Here is a 19,007-nt window from a genome sequence, read left to right as displayed (position 1 = left end):
ATTTGGAAAATTCTTAGGGAATTCAATATTCCGAGTTGCACAGTGTCAAGAGAGTGCCAAGAATACCAATTTTCGGGAGCTGCTTCTCACCATGGACAACACAGTGGCCGAAGGTTTTCACTTAACGACCAAGAGCAGTGGCATATGCATAGAGTTGTCAGTGCTAACAGACAAGCAACACTGGGTGAAACAGCTGCAGAAATGAATGTAGTTTGTGAGGCCAATGTATCCGTTAGAACAGTGTGACAAAATTTGGTGTTAATGGGCTATGCCAGCAGATGACCGATGCTTGTGTCTTTGCTAATAGCACGATGTCGCCTATAGTGCCTCTCCTGGGCTCATGACCATATCGGTAGGACGCTAGATGACTGGAAAACATGGCCTGTCCAGATGAGCCCCGATTTCAGATGGTAAGAGCTGACGGTAGAGTTCATTTGTCAACAAGGCACTGTGCAATCTGGTAGTGTGTATATAATTATGTGGGCAGTGTTTACATGGAATGGACTGTGTCCTCTGGTGCATCTGAACCAATCAGTGACCATTTGCAGCCATTCATGGACTTCATGTCCCTGAACAACAATGTCATGTCACCAGGCCACAGTTGTTTGCGATTTGTTTGAAGAACATTCTGGACAATTTCAGCGTATGATTTGGCCACCAGATCTCCTGACTGAATCCCATCGAACATTAATGGGGCATAATGGAGAGGTCAGCTTGAACGCAACACCCTGCAATGGGAACAAATTGGCAGTTATGGACGTCTATAGAAGCCACAGGGCTCAATATTTCTATAGAGGACTTCCAAAACCTTGTTGAGCCCAAACCACGTCGACTTGTTGCACTACACCAGGCGAAGGAAGCTCCGATACCATACTAAGAGGTGTCCCATGACTTTTATCCATTAGAAAATCATTATCTTCCTTCCCCACTCATTCACACCAAACATCTCTGTGTCTCTTATAAAGCCCACAAACTTTAGTGAAACAAAACTATCATTTTTCCCCTGCCCTTGCAGCACACTCCATCCGACTCCACCCCACCCCAAATAGTTAGCAACACTGGCATGCTGCTGAGCCGATACCGTCACCTTCTGCCCATACTATACCTATTCGACTTCCACACCCTCTCGCAACTCAACTTCTGCAGCCCCCATTTTCCAGACAACAGCGAAATTCGCTCTGACATTTGTCCTTGCTATCAGATGTAGCATATTCCTCCCTGTCCTTTGTCACGTTACTGTTTCCTCTTCCTTTCCCACCCTGTTACTTCCATTCTTCTCTGTAAATTATGAGCTGGCCTGCAACCTATTGACCCCTATACAAAATTCAATGACTCTTACCACCCACACTCCCACACTACACGTCCCCTCATGCCAGCCCTCCAACATCACTTCAGCCTACTACTCCAAATTTACCCTTTCCTGATGCAGTTCCTAAAGGTTAGTGTAGTGGATTGAAGTGGTTCATTCCTATTGGGAAGGCTACTGCCAATTTTAGTTTTTAAAAGACAGTACGCAGTTTTTACCAGATTCGATGCATAACACTGATGGAATTAAATTACAACAAAGAAAACACGATTATATATGGGGAGACGTTTCCCCCACGCTCGATAACGGGTTGGATCGAGAAAAATGTCTTTTAGGTGGTAGAAGAGTATGAATTACCTGCTGTTACTTACTTTAGTATAATCTTTGAAGATTAGACGTTGATGTAGTTGCACTGGTAACAGAAGCTGCCCATGAGCTGTACCTGTGAAAAGAGGAAATTAAAGTTTAATGTTTCGTCGAAGTCGAAATCATTGCAAACAGAGTATATATTCCGTAAAAACTCATCAACCTAAGCTAAAGTTTTACAGATTTAGAAGCGACTAATACGAATTATTTGTTGTGTAAATTCGAGAACTATATACAGAAACCTGTTCAAAGAACTGGGCATACTAATTGCTGCCTCTCAGTATATTTATTTCTTAATGAAATTTGTTTTTTGTGCAATACCTCTCTTTCATGTTAATAGGTCAGTTCACAGTGTCAGTTCCAGGAATGAGAACAATCTTCATAAAGGCTTAAAGTCACTCAGTTTGAGCAAGAGCTGTCAGTTATTCAGGAACACACACTTCTCACAGAAATCAGAAAAAAATTAGCTACTAGGAAAGTACAGTTTCAACGATTTTCTACTCAACTGATCAGTTTCATAGTAGATCCAACTGATGCACTCATTATTAACTATATGACGCAACATGAGCTATATCTAATACCTGGCTATTGCATTGCTTCAGTATAGTAGTGGAATCTATGTAACTAAGCCTTACAAATTTTCATTGTTTTGACGTCTCTTGACTACAATAATCTTGAAAGTATCTTATATACTGGAATGTTTATTCATTTAAATGTTTGTTGTGGGCTTTTTAATTAATGCACAAATTGAAATATACATTCTTTTACTTTTTTCACATCCTTGAGAACTATCTGATTTAGGATCTGCTGAAAGAACATTAGTATGGTTCAAATGGCTCTGAGCACTATGGGACTTAACATCTATGGTCATCAGTCCCCTAGAACTTAGAACTACTTAAACCTAACTAACCTAAGGACATCACACAACGCCCAGTCATCACGAGGCAGAGAAAATCCCTGACCCCGACGGGAATCGAACCCGGGAACCCGGGCGTGGGAAGCGAGAACGCTACCGCACGACCACGAGCTGCGGACAAACATTAGTATACCAGTTCTTTGTAGATATCTGTATGTATTATGATTTTTGTTTTTGAGACTTGTTCCACCTCATCGAAGCTCTCCTCACTCTAGTTCTACAGAACGAGCAGTGTATCTAATCGATTCCAGACGAGATAGTTGGAGGAGTTTGGCGGAAGTAAGCAGCCGTTGCCTGTTGAGAAACTAACACGGCAGTCACGTTTTTCTAGGAAAATTAAATTAAATGTCGCATATCATTATTATCTGAGATAGCCAACGGGATGGGTTTAGCCGCTGAGTCGGAAAATGTGTTTTTCGTTGGCGCACGGTGGTTCCTTTCCTTGCGAACATGTGAGAGCTGTTTCATATGTCGATTTGTTGAGAGTAGGTGAGTGTGATGGAGGCGTGTGTAGTGTAGCGTTGGGTTTGTGTTGCATGTTGATGACAGACGGGAGAGAGTGACAACCGGCGCTGGCACATAACATACTCCTCCCGAATAGCACCAAGGGAGCCCCTTCCGAGCTTAACGTCCCCATTCGACCGTCGCATCACCATCAACAGGGGCACACATATATCTGCAGCTACATCTATACTCTAGAAACCACTGTGAAGTGCAAGGCAGAGAATGTGTCTCATTGCACCAGTCATCGCAGCTTTTCCCTTACCAAAAAAATGGTTCAAATGGCTCTGAGCACTATGGGACTTAACTACTGAGGTCATCAGTCCCCTAGAACTTAGAACTACTTAAACCTAACTAACCTAAGGACATCACACACATCCATGCCCGAGGCAGGATTCGAACCTGCGACAGTAGCAGTCGCGCGGTTCCGGACTGAGCGCCTAGAACCGCGAGACCACCGAGGCCGGCTTTCCCTTACCATCCACGTGTGGAGGGCGGGAAGAATGATTGTATAAGCGCCTGTGTGCGTGCTGATATGAGTGTAATCTTGTCTTTGCAATCTCTATGGGAGCAAAACGTAAGGATCTGTAGTGTATTCCTAGATCCGTCACTTACTATTAGTTCTAGAAACTTTATAATTAGGCTTTCACGGGATAGTTTGCATCTACGAGGAGCGTCCCATATTGATTTACACCTTATTTTTTTCCTATCATTCATGGTACCGTCATTACAATTGTATGTCTGTAGTACTTTGGTCTAACCATAGGTAGTAGGACGACCAGTAGAAATGTAATCCCAACTGCTGTCATTGCGTGAGCAGACAACACAGTGTGTGGTCATCAAGGACAGCGCTAGAAGACGTGGTTTCTGTGGAAAGAGAGCGTACCACTACCACAGGCGATTGGTGCCGTATGTGGAGAGTGTGCATCGTCGTAAAAAGTGCTCTTGCAACACGACAATGCTCGTTCTCATACGAGTCGGAAAACCGCGGTTGCCATCGCTGAAATGGGATTCCAGGCACTGCCACACCCACCATATTCTCTTGGTTTGGCCCCTTCTGATTGCCACCTGTTCGGAGCTATGAAGAAAACCCTGTGCCGATATCATTTCGCAGACTTCCAGGAGCTATGAGAAACGGCATTGTGGTGGGTGCGATGGACTCCAGAAAAGGGGTTCGAGGAGGGCCTGCAGAAGCTAAAGGATCCAAGTCAGAAGAATACGGTGGATGTAGTAGTACAAGGAACCCCATTTCGGCGATGGCAGCCGTGGTTTTCCGTTTCGTATGGGACGAGGGATGTCATATTGCAAGAGCACTTTTTCGTAACGGTGCACTCTCTCCACACACTGCCACCAATTGCGTGTGAATATCTAGTGTTTACATCTTCCTTCCACAGAAACCACGTCGTCCAGCGCTGTCATTGATAATCACACTACATGTTGTCTGCTCACGTAATGACAGCAGTTGGGAAAATGGTCTGCCCTGTGCAGGGATTACACTTCTAGTGACTGACCTGCCACCATCGAGTGGATCAAAGTGCTACACACTTGCAGCTGTAGCGATGAGTCAAATGGCGCGCAATGAATGATGGGGAAAAATAAAGTGAAAAACAATACGGAATGTCCCTTGTCTCTTTAAGCATCTTCATGTCCGCCCCCGGTAGCTGAGTGGAGGTGCAACGGCCAGACTTCTCGTCAACGGCAGACTTACAGAACCTATACGGATTGAACGCTCAGTACGGCAGGGTTGCCCTTTGTCGACGGTGCTTTATGTCATTGCGATGGAACCACTCAATTGCGGACTACGGCGACGTTTGACAGGTATTCCACTCCAGGATCATATTTTCCGCTGCCGAGCTTACGCGGACGACTTGGCCCTCGTCGTACGTTCAGCGGCCGACGTACAAGCCGTGATGCAGTGGATTGCCCGTTACAGTGCAGGGGCAGGGAGCGCTATGAACGTGGCAAAATCATGCGCCATGAAGATCGGCCGCGGCCTTCCCTCAGACAGCGTAGTCCCATTTCAACTGGTGGACACCCTTCGTTGTCTCAGGTTGGTGTACACGCGAGACATTCGCCGCACCTCGGCGATCAATTTTTGGGCGCTACTGCAACGCATCCGAGCCAACATACAAAATCACGTACTACGCCCGCTGAATATGTGCCAGAGAGTCACCAGGTGGGTATACCTGGCAGCCCGGATACCCCATATAGCGCAGATTCTGCCCATCACTGCGACAATGGCGGCCAGATTACAGGCGGCTTTCGGCTATTTTATTTGTTCTGGACACATCTTCAAAGTCCAGTATGAAGCTCTCACCTTACCGAAGCGGGACGGTGGCCTCGATCTGGTTAATGTGAGAGCCAGGACTACGGCACTTTACACCAATACTATGCTCCGGTTACGGAAAAGCCAAAATGCTAGTTTTACTGGAATGTTGACCACTGAGCTCGCACCTGTTTCGAGACGCCCACCGACGTCTCTGGCACACATCCCACCTCCGATGTCACATATCGGCTGTTTCTCTTTGGAGTACAGCTACATATGCACCGAGTTCCCCAGGACCAGGAAGACGACCACCCGCGACATCTATTGCCTTCTCCGAAAGTCTCCATCCTGCAACCCCGTCGAAACACGTCACCCCCAGGTTTCATGGCCTACAGTTTGGAAAACGATCCACCAACCATATCACACCACCGACACCACCTCTATGTGGTACCTTCTCGTCAACGGCAAGTATACTACAAGACAGAAACTGCATCGCATCGCGCTGGTGGACTCACCCCTGTGCCTCAAGTGCAATGTCGAAGATACAGATTTACATCGTTTTGAGTGTGGGCCGGCAGCAGCCGTCTGGACCCTCGTACAAAAGATTGTGGCTTTCTACCTCCGAGTACCACCACATCACGTATCTCCTACCATGATGATATATCCCGACACGACCTACTTTCCATCGGCTAAGCGGCACGCCATCACATGGATCAGTGGCATGGCTGTCAACTACCTCTTCCGGGACGACACCGTCGATCCGGCGGACTTTTGGACACGCCTCCAAGTACATCACCACACCCTTCGCCGACATCGACACTATCGGGCCACTTTCGTGAACTATTTACAGAGTATTTTCACCAACCCGCCTCAAAGCTGGAATCTAAACGAACCGTGCCAGCCAAGACTGGACGATCCCACGTTCTCCTTTAATGGTCAATGATAGAATGCATTTTGTTCTGATAGCATGCCAAAGTGGAGCATGGCGCGGAAAGTATTCCTATTTTATTTCACTTCTCTTTTCTCCTCGTCCTCTAAGTTTTTTTTTTCCTTACACATGTTTACGCTTTTCACGCATAGCTCTCTATCCGCAGCCTACTTTTCTTTTCTTTATCCTGTGCTCCCCCCCCCCCCCCCCCCCCAAAAAAAAAACAACATAAAACAACTTTGGGTTGGTGCTGATGGTGAGATTCTATACTCATTTATGTTAACAATAACAATAAAAATAAAAATAAAAAAATAAAAAAAAAGAAGGCCGTTGCGGCAATATAGCTACCTTTTATGTTTTACGTTTTCAAAGGATATTGTGTTATTTTATGAAGAACGTCGTCTTTTATTTTCATACACAAGAGGTTTTTATTTGTTTTCTCCTTACCTAAAAAAAAGGAAAAAAAGTGGTCAGCGTCACAGAATGTCAATCCTAAGCGTCCGGGTTCAATTCCCGGCTGGGTCGGAGATTTTCTCCGCTCAGGGACTGGGTGTTGGATTGTCCTAATCATCACCATTTCATCCCCATCGACTGCTAGTCGCCGAAGTGGCGTCAAATCGAAAGACTAGCACCCGACGAACGGTCTACCCGACGGGAGGCCCTAGTCACACATTTCCATTTAGCATCTTCATGACACGCTGCCATGGCTCAAACAAACTTATGACCATTTGTGTTGTACTTCTTTGTATACTTTCAAGCTTCACCGTTAGGCCTATTTAGAGCGAGTCCCACACACTGGAGGAATATTCTAGGACCGGTCACGCGTGTATTTTGTATGTAATCTCCTTTGTTGACTGATAGCATTTCCCTAGTATTCCACCAATGAACTGCATGCAGTTTGCCACTTGCCTTACCTATGACTGAGGCTATGTGATTGATCCATTTCATACCGCTGCAAACTGCTACATCTAGGTTTTTTGTATGAGTTGACCGATTCCAGCTACGACTAATTAAGGTTTTACTCATAGGATACTGCATTTTTTCGTTTTCTGAAAAGCATTATTTTACATTTCTGAACATTTAAAGCCACTTGCCAGTCATTACACCACTTTACAAGAACTGACTGAATATTTGTGCAGCTTTTACTTCTGCATCTGCTGATGACTCTCCATCCAAGATAACATGATGTCTCTTCTCCATAAAGATCTCCTAAATCCAGTCACAAATTCCACTTGACACCGTACGTGATCATTCTTTGGATAGTAATAAAATGTGTGGTACTAGTGAAATGCTTTTCGGGAGTCAAGAAACACTATGTCTATCTGGCAGTCTTGATATAAGGCTTTCTACGTCTACATCAACATTTACATAGATATTCCGCAAGCAACTGCACGGCGCTTGGTGGCGTGTACCCTGTACCACCACTATACAATTCATTTAATGTTCCACTCGCAAACAGAGCGAGGGAAAAATAACTGTCTAAATATCTCCGTATGAGCCCTAATTTCTCGTATCTTATCTTTGTGGTTCTTGCGCGCAGCGTATGTTGGTGGCAGTAGAATCGTTCTGTGGTCAGCTTCAAATGCCAGCTCTCTAAATTTTCTCAATATTGTTCCTCAAAAAGAACGTCTCCTTCCCTCCAGGGATTCCCATTCGTTTTCCGAAGCATCTCCATAACACTTGTGTGTTGTTCGGACCAACCGGTCACAAATCTAGCAGCCGCCTATTAATTGCTTCAATTCGACCTGGTGTGGATCCCAAACACTCGAACAGTAATCAAGAATAGGTCGCATTAGCGCCCTACGTGCGGTCTCCTTTATAGATGAACCAAAGTTCCCTAAAATCCTCCCAATAAACGAAGTCGACCATTCGCCTCCCCTACCACAGTCCTCACATGTTTATTTCATTTCATGTCGCTTTGCAGCGTTATGCCCAGCTATTTAAAAAACGTAACAGTGTCATGCAGGACACTACTACCGCTCTATTCGAATATTTCGGGTTTGTTTTTCCTACTCACCCTGGTTAACTTCCATTTTTCTGCATTTAGAGCTGGCTGCCATTCATCACACAAACTAGAAATTTAGTCTAAGTCATCTTGTACCCTTCTATTGTCACTCAAATTCGATACCCTACCGTACACCACAGCATTATCGGCAAACAACCGCAAATTGCTGTCCACACTGCCCGCCAAATCATTTATGTATATAGAAAAAAATGGTTCAAATGGCTCTGAGCACTATGGGACTTAACATCAATGGTCATCAGTCCCCTAGAACTTAGAACTACTTAAACCTAACTAACCTAAGGACATCACACAACACCCAGTTATCACAAGGCAGAGAAAATCCCTGAACCCGCCGGGAATCGAACCCGGGCGTGGGAAGCGAGAACGCTACCGCACGACCACGAGCTGCGGACTATGTATACAGAGGACAATAGCGGTCCTGTCACACTCCCCTGTGGCACTGCAGACGATACCCTTATCTCTGATGAACACTCGCTGTCTAGGACAACATAATGGGTTCTATAACTTAAGAAGTCTTCTAGCCACTCACATATCTGTGAACCTGTCCATAAGCTCGTACCGTCGTTAACAGCCTGCAATGGGACACCCTGTCAAATGCTTTTCGGAAATCTGGAAATAGGTAATCCACCTGTTACCCTTCATCCATAGTTTGCAGTATAACATGTAAGAAAAGGGCGAGCTGAGTTTCGCACTAGAGACGCTTTCTAAAACCATGCTGATTCGTGTCATGTGAGAAAAGCCCAAGTTCGGCTGCAAATGATAGATATTTTCGGAGTCCATGTTGGTTGCCTTGGAGGAGGTCACTCTTTTCGAGATACCTCATTATACTTGAGCTATGAATATGTTCTAAGATTCTTCAGCAAACGGATCTCAAGGCTACTGGACGGTAGTTTGGTGCATCAATTCTTCTGCCTTTCTTGTCTATGAGTGTTACTTAACGCTTTCTTCCGACCCTGGACACAGTTTCTTGTTCGCGATATATATTCGGCGTGTTATGGTTAAAAGAAAGAGTAACTCGGCAGTAGTTTCGTTATAGAATTTAATAGGTGTTCCATCAGGCCCTTTAACTCTTTTCAATTTTAACGATTTCAGCTGTTTCTCAACGCCAGTGACACTCTTCTTTGCAGTGGTACGAGAATCAAACAGGGACATTATGCCCGGGTTTTCCTTCGCAAAGAAACATCTGAAAAAAGAATTAAGCATTTCTGATCTTGCTTTGGTACTATCGATTTCTGTTCCTGTTTCGTCCACGAGTGTCTGGACAGTACTTTGGTGTCAAGATCAGAATTTCTTCGTGCTTTGTGAAAGATCGTCCGATAATATTCTGCTATACCACTCACTGAAAGCATCACGCATTGTCTTGATGACAGCCAAACGCGTTTCATTTAGCACATCTCTATCTGCAGCCCTCCGCTTTGTTTTACACCTATTATACAGTTGTTTCTCTTTCTTTAGGAGTTTCTTCACAGTGACTGTATACTGTAGACAGTCCCTCCCATCATGAACTGTTCAACTAGCTACACAGCTATATAGTGCATGGGCAACCGTCCTTTTGAATTTGAGGCATAGTTCTACGTGGTGTGTCCTGATCTAAACATTTCAATTTAGTCATTGACATATGGTTCTATTGCTTCCTTATTTTGATTACTGAACATACTAATCTTTCTACCAGCGGCGGCTATTCTGGGCTAGTAGGTGAAGTGGCACTTCACCAGTATTTTCATCTTGCCACATGTTAAAAAAAAAACCGAGCGAGGTGGCGCAGTGGTTAGACACTGGACTCGCATTCGGAAGGACGACGGTTCAATCCCGCGTCCGGCCATCCTGATTTAGGTTTTCCGTGATTTCCCTAAATCACTCCAGGCAAATGCCGGGATGGTTCCTCTGAAAGGGCACGGCCGACTTCCTCCCCCTTCCTTCCCTAATCCGATGAGACCGATGACCACGCTGTCTGGTCTCCTTCCCCAAACCAACCAACCAACCATGTTAAAAAAGTTTATTTAATTATGTATGCTGGTTCTTATTGCAAACGTACTTCCCAGTTCTGTACTGTGCGGAACTCTCATGTAGTAGCAAACTTGCAATTCTGACCAAGCAAAGTGAGGTAGCCTTCCCTTTCTCGCAGCTCAACTTCGTGGATGGAGACAAGACTAGTATAGCTGTGTGGTTGCTATAGCAACCGTGACCTCACCTGCTTGCGGTGAGGTAGATGAAAGTTGTTTTTCCAGTTGCTTCGGATTGGTGAGATCGTGTCAGAGAAGTCACAATTGGTAGTAATTTAGGGAAGGTCATCGAGTAACACAGAAGTGATTTCTGGCGTTCTCCGATGTAGTGTTTCAGGCGCTCTGCTGTTCCTTATCTATATAAACGATTTAGGAGACTGTCTGAACTGCCATATTAGGTTGTTTGCAGATCATGCTGTCGTTTATTGTCTAGTGGAGTCATCAGAAGACCGATCCAAATTGCAAAACGATTTAGAAAAGATATCTGCATGGTGCGAAAATTGGCTGTTGATCCTAAATAATGAAAAGCGTGGTTATTCACATGAGTTAAACTTCACACGACAAATCAGTCTAATCTAAAGGCCGTAAATGCAACTAAATACCTAGGAATTACATTTTCGAACAACTTAAATAGGAAAGAATACATGGAAAATGTTGTTGGAAGACGAACCAAAGACTGCGATTTATTGACAGAACACTTTAAAGATGCAACAGATCTACTAAAGAGACTCCCTACACTACTCTTATCGATTCTCTTTTGGAGCACTGCTGTGCGGTGTGGGTTTCTTACCAGATAGAATTACCTGAGTACATCATTCAAAGAAGTGCAGATGTTTAATATTATCGAGAAATAGGCCAGAGAGTGTCTCGGAAGTAAGGGATTTGTTGTGGATATCCTAAAAAAAAAAAAAGGGCGTTTTTCGCTGCGGTCGGATCTTCTCACGAAATTTCAATCACCAACTTTCTCCTCCGAATGCGAAAATATGTTATTGACGCTGACTTTCGTAGGGAACAACGATCATCATAATAAAATAACGGGACTTCGAGCTCGCACGGAAAGATATAGGTGCTTTTTTTTTCGTGCTGCTGCGGTCTCAGGTTCGAATCCTGCCTCGGGCATGGATGTGTGTGATGTCCTTAGTTTAGTTAGGTTTAAGTAGTTCTAAGTCTAGGGGACTGATGACCTCAGATGTTAAGTCCCATAGTGTTTAGAGCCATTTGAACCATTTTTTTTCGTGAGGTGTTCGGGAGTGGAAAAATAGAGAATTAGAATCACAGGGAGTTAAACTGCACAATAATCACAGTTCTGGTGTGAATAACAGTGGGCTAAGACCATTGCTGTTTTTGTCTCCCTGCATTGATCAAATCAGTGTAACAAAAACTATTGTACACGTAGTGGGATTCATTGAAGAGAACTTGCAGAAAACCATATGTTGTACTAAGAGCACAAATTGTTTAAATGGCACAATAGGAATTGAAAATAAGTTCCTAACAAGGAATAATATGGGTGGTTTAGTGACACCTTCCAGGGATGTTGTCAAAATCTGCAAAGTAGCAGTGGAAGCCTATCGCTTGCAGCAGGCAAAGGCTATGGTGATAAACAAATATGTAACGTTAGTGCTCTGGTCATGTGCTACCGCAGAAATTGACAGCAATATATTTAGATTTGTTGGTGAACATACTGTGAACACTGAAGTCACAGAAAACCATGGCTCTACACTTATAAAGTCCATTTTATTTGAACACTTCAAGATCAGAATTTGGGAAAGACAGAGACTGAAACTTTCCAAGCAAGATGTGTAAGAAGCTTACTTAAATAAATAAATAAAATTATTTAAGTGCCATAAAATCATTTGTGCTTAATTTTTATTGTCTTCTTACAAAATATCTGTTCAGTGCTGAGTTCATTGTAAATACTGAATTGTGCCGGAAAATAAAATTTAAAAAATGTGAATATATGTCATGCTCATCCCTGTGACATTCACGCTACCACTACTACTCGTGTTTAAACAAGCTAGAGAGTAATACAACAGCAACTGAGAGGACTGCTTTACGTTCACTTAGAGCTGATAGCCGGCCGGGGTGGCCGAGCGGTTTCAGGCGCAACAGTCTGGAACCGCGCTACCGCTACGGTCGCAGGTTCGAATCCTGCCTCGGGCATGGATGTGTGTGATGTCCTTAGGTTCGTTATGTTTAAGTAGTTCTAAGTTCTAGGGGACTGATGACCTCAGAAGTTAAGTCCCATAGTGCTCAGAGCCATTTGAACCATTTCTTAGAGCTGATACTGATATTGTTATTTTACTTGTGGCAACGCTACAATAGTTTTGGATAAGCAGGATTATGTTCAAAAGATAGTGTTTACTGTCTGATACCACAAAAAATGCTGAGAGAAAGACTAACAGCCTCCTTCAGAAAAGCTCCTTGTCACAACAGATGGCTGGTTGGTTGATTTGGGGGAGGGGTCCAAACAGCAAGGTCATCGGTCCCATCAGATTAGGGGAGGATGGGTAAGGAAGTCGGCCGCGCCCTGTCAAAGGAACCATCCTGGCCTTTGCCCGAAGCGATTTAGGGAAATCATGGAAAACCTAAATCAAGATGGCCGGACGCGAGTTTGAACCGTCGCCCTCCCGAACGCGAGTCGAGTGTGCTAACCACTGCGCCACTTCGCTCGGTATCGCAACGGACCCCTAGGTTATATGGCCTTCCTAAGATCCACAAGGAAGGGGGTCCTCTAAGGGCAGTTATGAGTAATGTTAGTGCTCCGACATATCGTGTGACAAAACACCTTGTGGGTCTGTTGAGCCCGCTAATAGGTCGGAGTGAGCACCACATTACAAAATCGGCGGATTCTTACGTCGATTAGAGGGGATGCCTTTGAATGGTTCTGATATTCTAGTAAGTTCTGGTGTTATCTCTCTTCACTAGCGTTCCTCCATCTGATTCGTTATGGTTAACTGAAATTAGAGTTGGTGTTGAATTAACTAGCCTATTTCGACATGTGTTGACTTCCTGTTACTTTTTATTCAATGCCCAGTGCTACGAGCAGATTGATGGAGTTGCGATGGGAAGCTCGTTGTCACCTGTTATGGCCCGTATGGAAGACTTGAGGAACGTGCCTTGGAGTCGGCGACTTTGAAACGTGTTTTTTTCAGATATTTAGACGGTACTTATGTTGTTTGCCTCATGGCAGTGAGAATTTGAACGACTTTTTGGAACACCTGAATTGAATCCACCCAGATATTTGTTTCACGATGGAGGTTGGAGAGGATGGCTGCTTTTCCTTCCTTGATGTGTTGGTCAGGAGGAAGGCTGATTGTACGTTTGGACATGTCGTTTATAGGAAATCTCCCCATGCTGACTTGTATGTACAGGCTGATCTGGCTCAGAGTGAACGGGTACTTCGTACCTTGGTTCACAGTTCCCATGACATCTCAGACACTGAGAGTTTATCAGCTGAGGTAGCCCATCCTGAAGTCCGGTGTACTGAGCATAAGCGTCACACACACGTGCGACATCCGAGCAATCTGGTATTGCAGAACATTGTCTTGAGCCGGTCATCCTACGGAATATAACAACACGGAGATTCTGACATACAATTCCAACTACTGGGTTAGTGTTACCAAGGAAGCAGTTGAAATTAAGTTAGCAAGTAACTTTATAAATGGAGGGGGAGTTTTTTGTTTAAATTATGCGTGGAATCTTGTCTCCCCTTTGTCAAAAAACAGAGGGAAAGGGTTAATGTTACCTCACTCGTTGGTTACTAATTTTCGCTATCAGTAACTTCTGACGTCAGTCATCTATGGTTGAGTGATGGTGCTAGTACGTACAGTGTATGTGTGTTTTATCTTTACGGCATTGCTCTGAAAACGGTGGTTTTAAATTCCCTTGCACGGCGCTTATTTGGTGCAGTTTTGCCTTGAAAATAAATAACAGGGTGTGCACGTGTCGAAATATCGGCGATTATCGACGACGTAACCAAGCTGCATCCCCGTAAGTTATTTGAACAAGCTACATTTAACGCAGTGAAGTTAGTAGGGAAAGCGTTGAAAAATATCGGAAAAGAAATCAGAAGGCAGGATGCCGCCAATGTTCTGCCAACAGTCACGTGATTCTGTGTTGCAACCACGCCAAGTGTGTAGTCACTGTACTGTTTGCCCGGTCTATTAGTATCTATGGTCGAAGGCTTTAACCAGCTCTCTGTACCTTCTATTATGTGAGCTTCACTGCATTTTTCGAGCACTTCAAACTCTGGCATCTTCTTTCGAATGCTTCTGCAGCTAATTTCTAGAATTTTAATACTCTCTCCGGTTGTTGAATGAGACCCCCAGACATATACACTGAGTGCACATGGTGTTCCCTCCCATCCTTTATTGCCATCTCGCTGAGGAGTACAATTATTCGGTGCACGTTTGAACTGCCGAGGATTAACAGACTCCTACCCCTTTGCGTTTGCCTCCATTTGACACGGGTCACAATACGTTTCCCAACAGGTGATGTAAGTCTCCATGGCTCAGTTAAAGTTTCACTGGAAGACCGCACTTCAAAATTATGGTCAGATGGATCCTTGCGCCCTATCTCCCCTCTTAAGGGCACCTAGACCTACCACTGGCACGCCACTCCCAGTCGAGTGGACGAGTGGCAGATCTTGTACTTCCCGTAAAGGGGACAATACCCACACGATAGGCTAGTACTTGATGTATCTTTGGTATCTCTCGCACATGACTCTCCGTAGTCCTCGCAATACACCCATTCGCAGCAGCTTCCAATCGCTTAACAGAAGTCAGGGCGATTTCCACCTGTTCCCCTTGCCCTGAGAAAAGCATACATAGTCGGGCGACATTTCGTCTGGAGCAATATTTTACAGAACAGTAAACAAATAGCTTTAAGTTAGCAGATTCTGTTTTAAGTTATAGTCTGATATGCTGCAAGTATTACCAGTAGGAATATCCCCCCCCCTCCCCCCCCACAAAAAAAGTTTATCGACATAATGTTCAGGAAATATGACGCCAGATACTGAGATGTGAGAAGAACTGCCGCATCATGCATGTCGTTTTAAATTATTACTTCTCTGCTACTAACTAAATTCGGAACACATTTCACAGACAGTATCCACATATGCCGCTGAATAAATCGTTGTACGATCCATTGGTGCGTGAGTAACTGTTGCACTGTGTATGCCGTTTTAATTTCTTACTTCTTTACTACTAATTCTATTCCCAACATATTTCGCAGACAGTAGACACATGTACCACTGGATGTGCCTGCAATATAGTGTCATTGTACATCACATAGTTCACCAGATACGTCGCCAAAACACTGAGCTGCGTGAAAATGCAAGGGTAAATTCGCTAGACTTTCAGGTGAAATATGTGTACAATACGCTTGAAATATGTTGAATACGTGTGAAATATTTTGGCATGTACATTTTCGGGCAAAGCAAGGATAAAAAGCTCATCCTAAACCCCTGGAACAATGTCAGGAAAAATTGGAACACATATTAGTAACAATCTGGAAAGAAGTAAAATAGGGGTAAGAACCACTAGCCCCTATTGAGGTGAGCTTTATAACATGGAGAGAGAAGAGAGGATGAGGAGATGGACAGACAGAGGGGGGAGAGGGAGATAAGCATAGATAGGAAGAGGAGGAGTAGGAGGAGATGGACAGACAGAGAGGGGGAGGATGAGATAAGTACAGATAGGAGGATGAGGAGATGGACAGAGAAAGGAAAGAGGAGGAGTTGGACAGAGGCAGGGGGAGGACGAGATGAACAGACAGAGATGAAGGAGGAAATGGACAGGAAGAGGAGGAGGTGGATAGACAGAGGGGAGTGGAGGAGATGTACATGGAAAGGAGAGGGGAGGAGATAAGCAGATGGAGGGGCAGGAGGATATGCACAGAGTGAGGAGGAGGAGGAGGAGACATGCAGAGAGAGGAGGGGAGGGAATTGACAAAGAGAGGGGCATGAGGAGATGGAAAAGGGAATGGCAGGATGAGGTGGACAAAGAGGGGGGGAGGAGGTGGACAAAGAGATGGACAAAGAGGGGGAGAAGGAGGTGGACAAAGAGATGGACAGAGAGAGGACGAAGAAGATAAGCTAATAGAAGACTGGAATAAATACACATCCACGCAATGCCACTCAGCTAGTTTTAGTTAGTTGAAATTGTGACATCTACTACAGTGACATTGCGGTTTATTATACCCAAAATTGCGAAAAGTGTGGACTACCAATAAAGCACGGTTGCTGCTTGGGGCAGTTGACAATGCCCTGACTTCATGAGATACTGCGGAGATGTTTGGAATCTAATCTAGGTCACCGGCGCAAAGGCTGCAAATACTGGTAGTGAGAAGTTCATACACCACCAGAATTGGAACTGGCTTACCCCCGAGTCGAGCGCCACCACACCGGCGTGCATTAGTGACCTCGGTTACCGAGGCTTTTTCTTCCCTAGGAAAACCACAGTAAGCCTAAATATTGAATACCGGTCACGGATGTGAAGCCTGGAGAGCTAAACGCCCTGTTCTCATTGAGTTCAATAGAGACGAAACAGTTGCTCAGTTGGATGAAGACAGGGAAGAAAACTTGTGACGCCTTTCTAGAGGGAACCATCCCAGAGTTAGTGTGGAATGGCTTATGACACTGCAAGAAGCCAAATCAGTATATCTGAAAGAGGATTTGAGCCCTACTCATTCCCCATAGGGGTACAATAGCACAGTACTAGATGGGGCGCTTATTAGAGTCTAGATGATTAGTTATTTACATATTACATGAATCAGGATCGCGATCTCTCACTGTGATGTGGAACAATTCTGTTAATATTTCCAGTGCACTTTCTCAGAGAGAAATATGGCAACGTGTTGTTCATTTACATTATTCTCTTTTACATTAATCTGAAGCTATCTTTTTTTTAACACGTTTTTGTTAGGTTGCTTTCTAGTCTGTCAGTCTGTCTGTTCAGTACAAATTTTGCAGTTGGTTTTAAACTAACTTCCAGATGAGTTAGAGATATGAAATTTTAATCATAGTTCAGAACAGTATGACAACGCGATATTAACTCGCTTTCTTGTCGGGGTGTTCAGTAGGGGTGCGGGAGAAAAAGTTTGGTAACACCTGACATCTTGGCTGCCCTGTAGGACCAGCATGTTGTGCAGGTAGCATTAGAATTCTTTCCACGTGGTATGGGAGTGGATGGACAAGACTCAACAGAGAGGGGGAGAAGAGAAGATGGACAGAGAGAGGGGAAAGAGGAGATGTCTGTAACGCACATGACACATACATACATGGGTGAAGCTGCCCAAGTAATAGCTGATTTAAATAAAAAATATGATCTAATGAATATGTTTAAAGTCCACTGAAAAATTTCACACACACAAGACTATAAAGCTGAAATAATAATTTAAATAAAAATAATTTTTGATATAATATGTTTTTAAATTAGACTAAAAGGTATAAAAGAATTTCTTGTAGCCTCATGCATATTCCTAACACTTGCAAATTTAGGCTTGGGCATTTTTAATAGCTATGACAATACCTGGGGGATCTGTAACTAAAAACTTGCGCGCAAGTGACACTGAACTGATGCATGGATAGTTCACCTTCTGTTATCTATTGTGTGCGCCCCACGTTTTTCGTTATATATCTTCCAAGTATTGTCATAGATATTAAAAATTCACAAGCACAAATTTTCAGGACTATCCATATAGGATGAGTACCCTTCGTGAGGCTAGGAGAAATTATTTTAAACTTTTTAGTCGATTTAAGAACATAGTATATTAAAAATTTATTTTTATTTAAATAATTTATTTTAACATACTGCTCACACTCATTATGCTAACTAGACTGCTGGTAGCACTTTGGAACTCACGAGTTATTCCTTCTACTGATCTCATGTGATTTTTCAGAGCCACCCACCGCGATGCTCGACGGTCCTGCCCGTCAATACACGAGGCCTGCCTGGAGCTGAGGCAGCTCTTTGGCATTTGGGCTTCACGATCACATTACCAACAGTCGACACGAGCAGCTTTAGTGTTGAAATGTCCGTGACGCGTTTGTTTCTCAGCTGACGTCCAATGACTCGTCCACGTTAGAAGTCACTGAGCTTTCTTGACCGACCCATTCTGCCGTTACAGCCTCTCTACTGACAACACAATACTCCCCACCACATTTTACACTGGCAGGTCCGCCTCTCTCGTCATTTAGTGGTCAATTTCTTGTTGCATAAGAGCGTCCGGGTACTTTCATTCTGATAGTGTACATCGTTAACTTATACTGAAAACATGAGAGTGTCTTTCACGCTTCCTTGGGGTGCACCAGACTTTACTTTCGTTTCTGTTCTATATTTAACGTATAGTAAAATGCAGTGACTTCTATTTGACAGCCGGCCGGGGTGGCCGAGCGGTTCTAGGCGCTACAGTCTGGAACCGAGCGACTGCTACTGTCGCAGGTTCGAATCCTGCCTCGGGCATGGATGTGTGTGATGTCCTTAGGTTAGTTAGGTTTGAGTGGTTCTAAGTTCTAGGGGACTGATGACCTCAGAATTTAAGTCCCATAGTGCCCAGAGCCATTTGAACCATTTTATATTTGACAAAATATAATCGAGCCATCGGCATATCTGTGAAGATGGTATCTTGGTTACTATTACCTGGTCGTTCCACAGCTGTATCTGAGGCCGAAAAGATTATGAAAGATGCTATAAAA

At 44.1% G+C, this 19,007-nt stretch overlaps 1 protein-coding gene across 3 annotated transcripts in view; it reads right to left on the bottom strand.

Moving 5' to 3' along the window:
- Positions 1-19,007, bottom strand: part of LOC124554967 (beta-1,3-galactosyltransferase 5-like) — a 295,245-nt gene that overhangs the window by 58,944 nt on the left and 217,294 nt on the right. For all 3 annotated transcript variants that reach the window (XM_047128696.1, XM_047128699.1, XM_047128698.1), the window contains exon 2: positions 1,678-1,748. Coding sequence is in view for 2 of the 3 variants with exons in the window: in XM_047128699.1 (XP_046984655.1) it covers positions 1,678-1,748 (71 nt within the window). In the remaining variant the exon portion in view is untranslated. The remainder of the gene's footprint in view (positions 1-1,677; positions 1,749-19,007) is intronic.

Source organism: Schistocerca americana, chromosome X, assembly GCF_021461395.2.
Source record: "Schistocerca americana isolate TAMUIC-IGC-003095 chromosome X, iqSchAmer2.1, whole genome shotgun sequence".
In the NCBI taxonomy this organism is placed as follows: domain Eukaryota; kingdom Metazoa; phylum Arthropoda; class Insecta; order Orthoptera; family Acrididae; genus Schistocerca; species Schistocerca americana.
The sequence above is the reverse complement of the archived record's forward strand: the minus strand, read 5'-3'. Positions and strand labels throughout refer to the sequence as shown.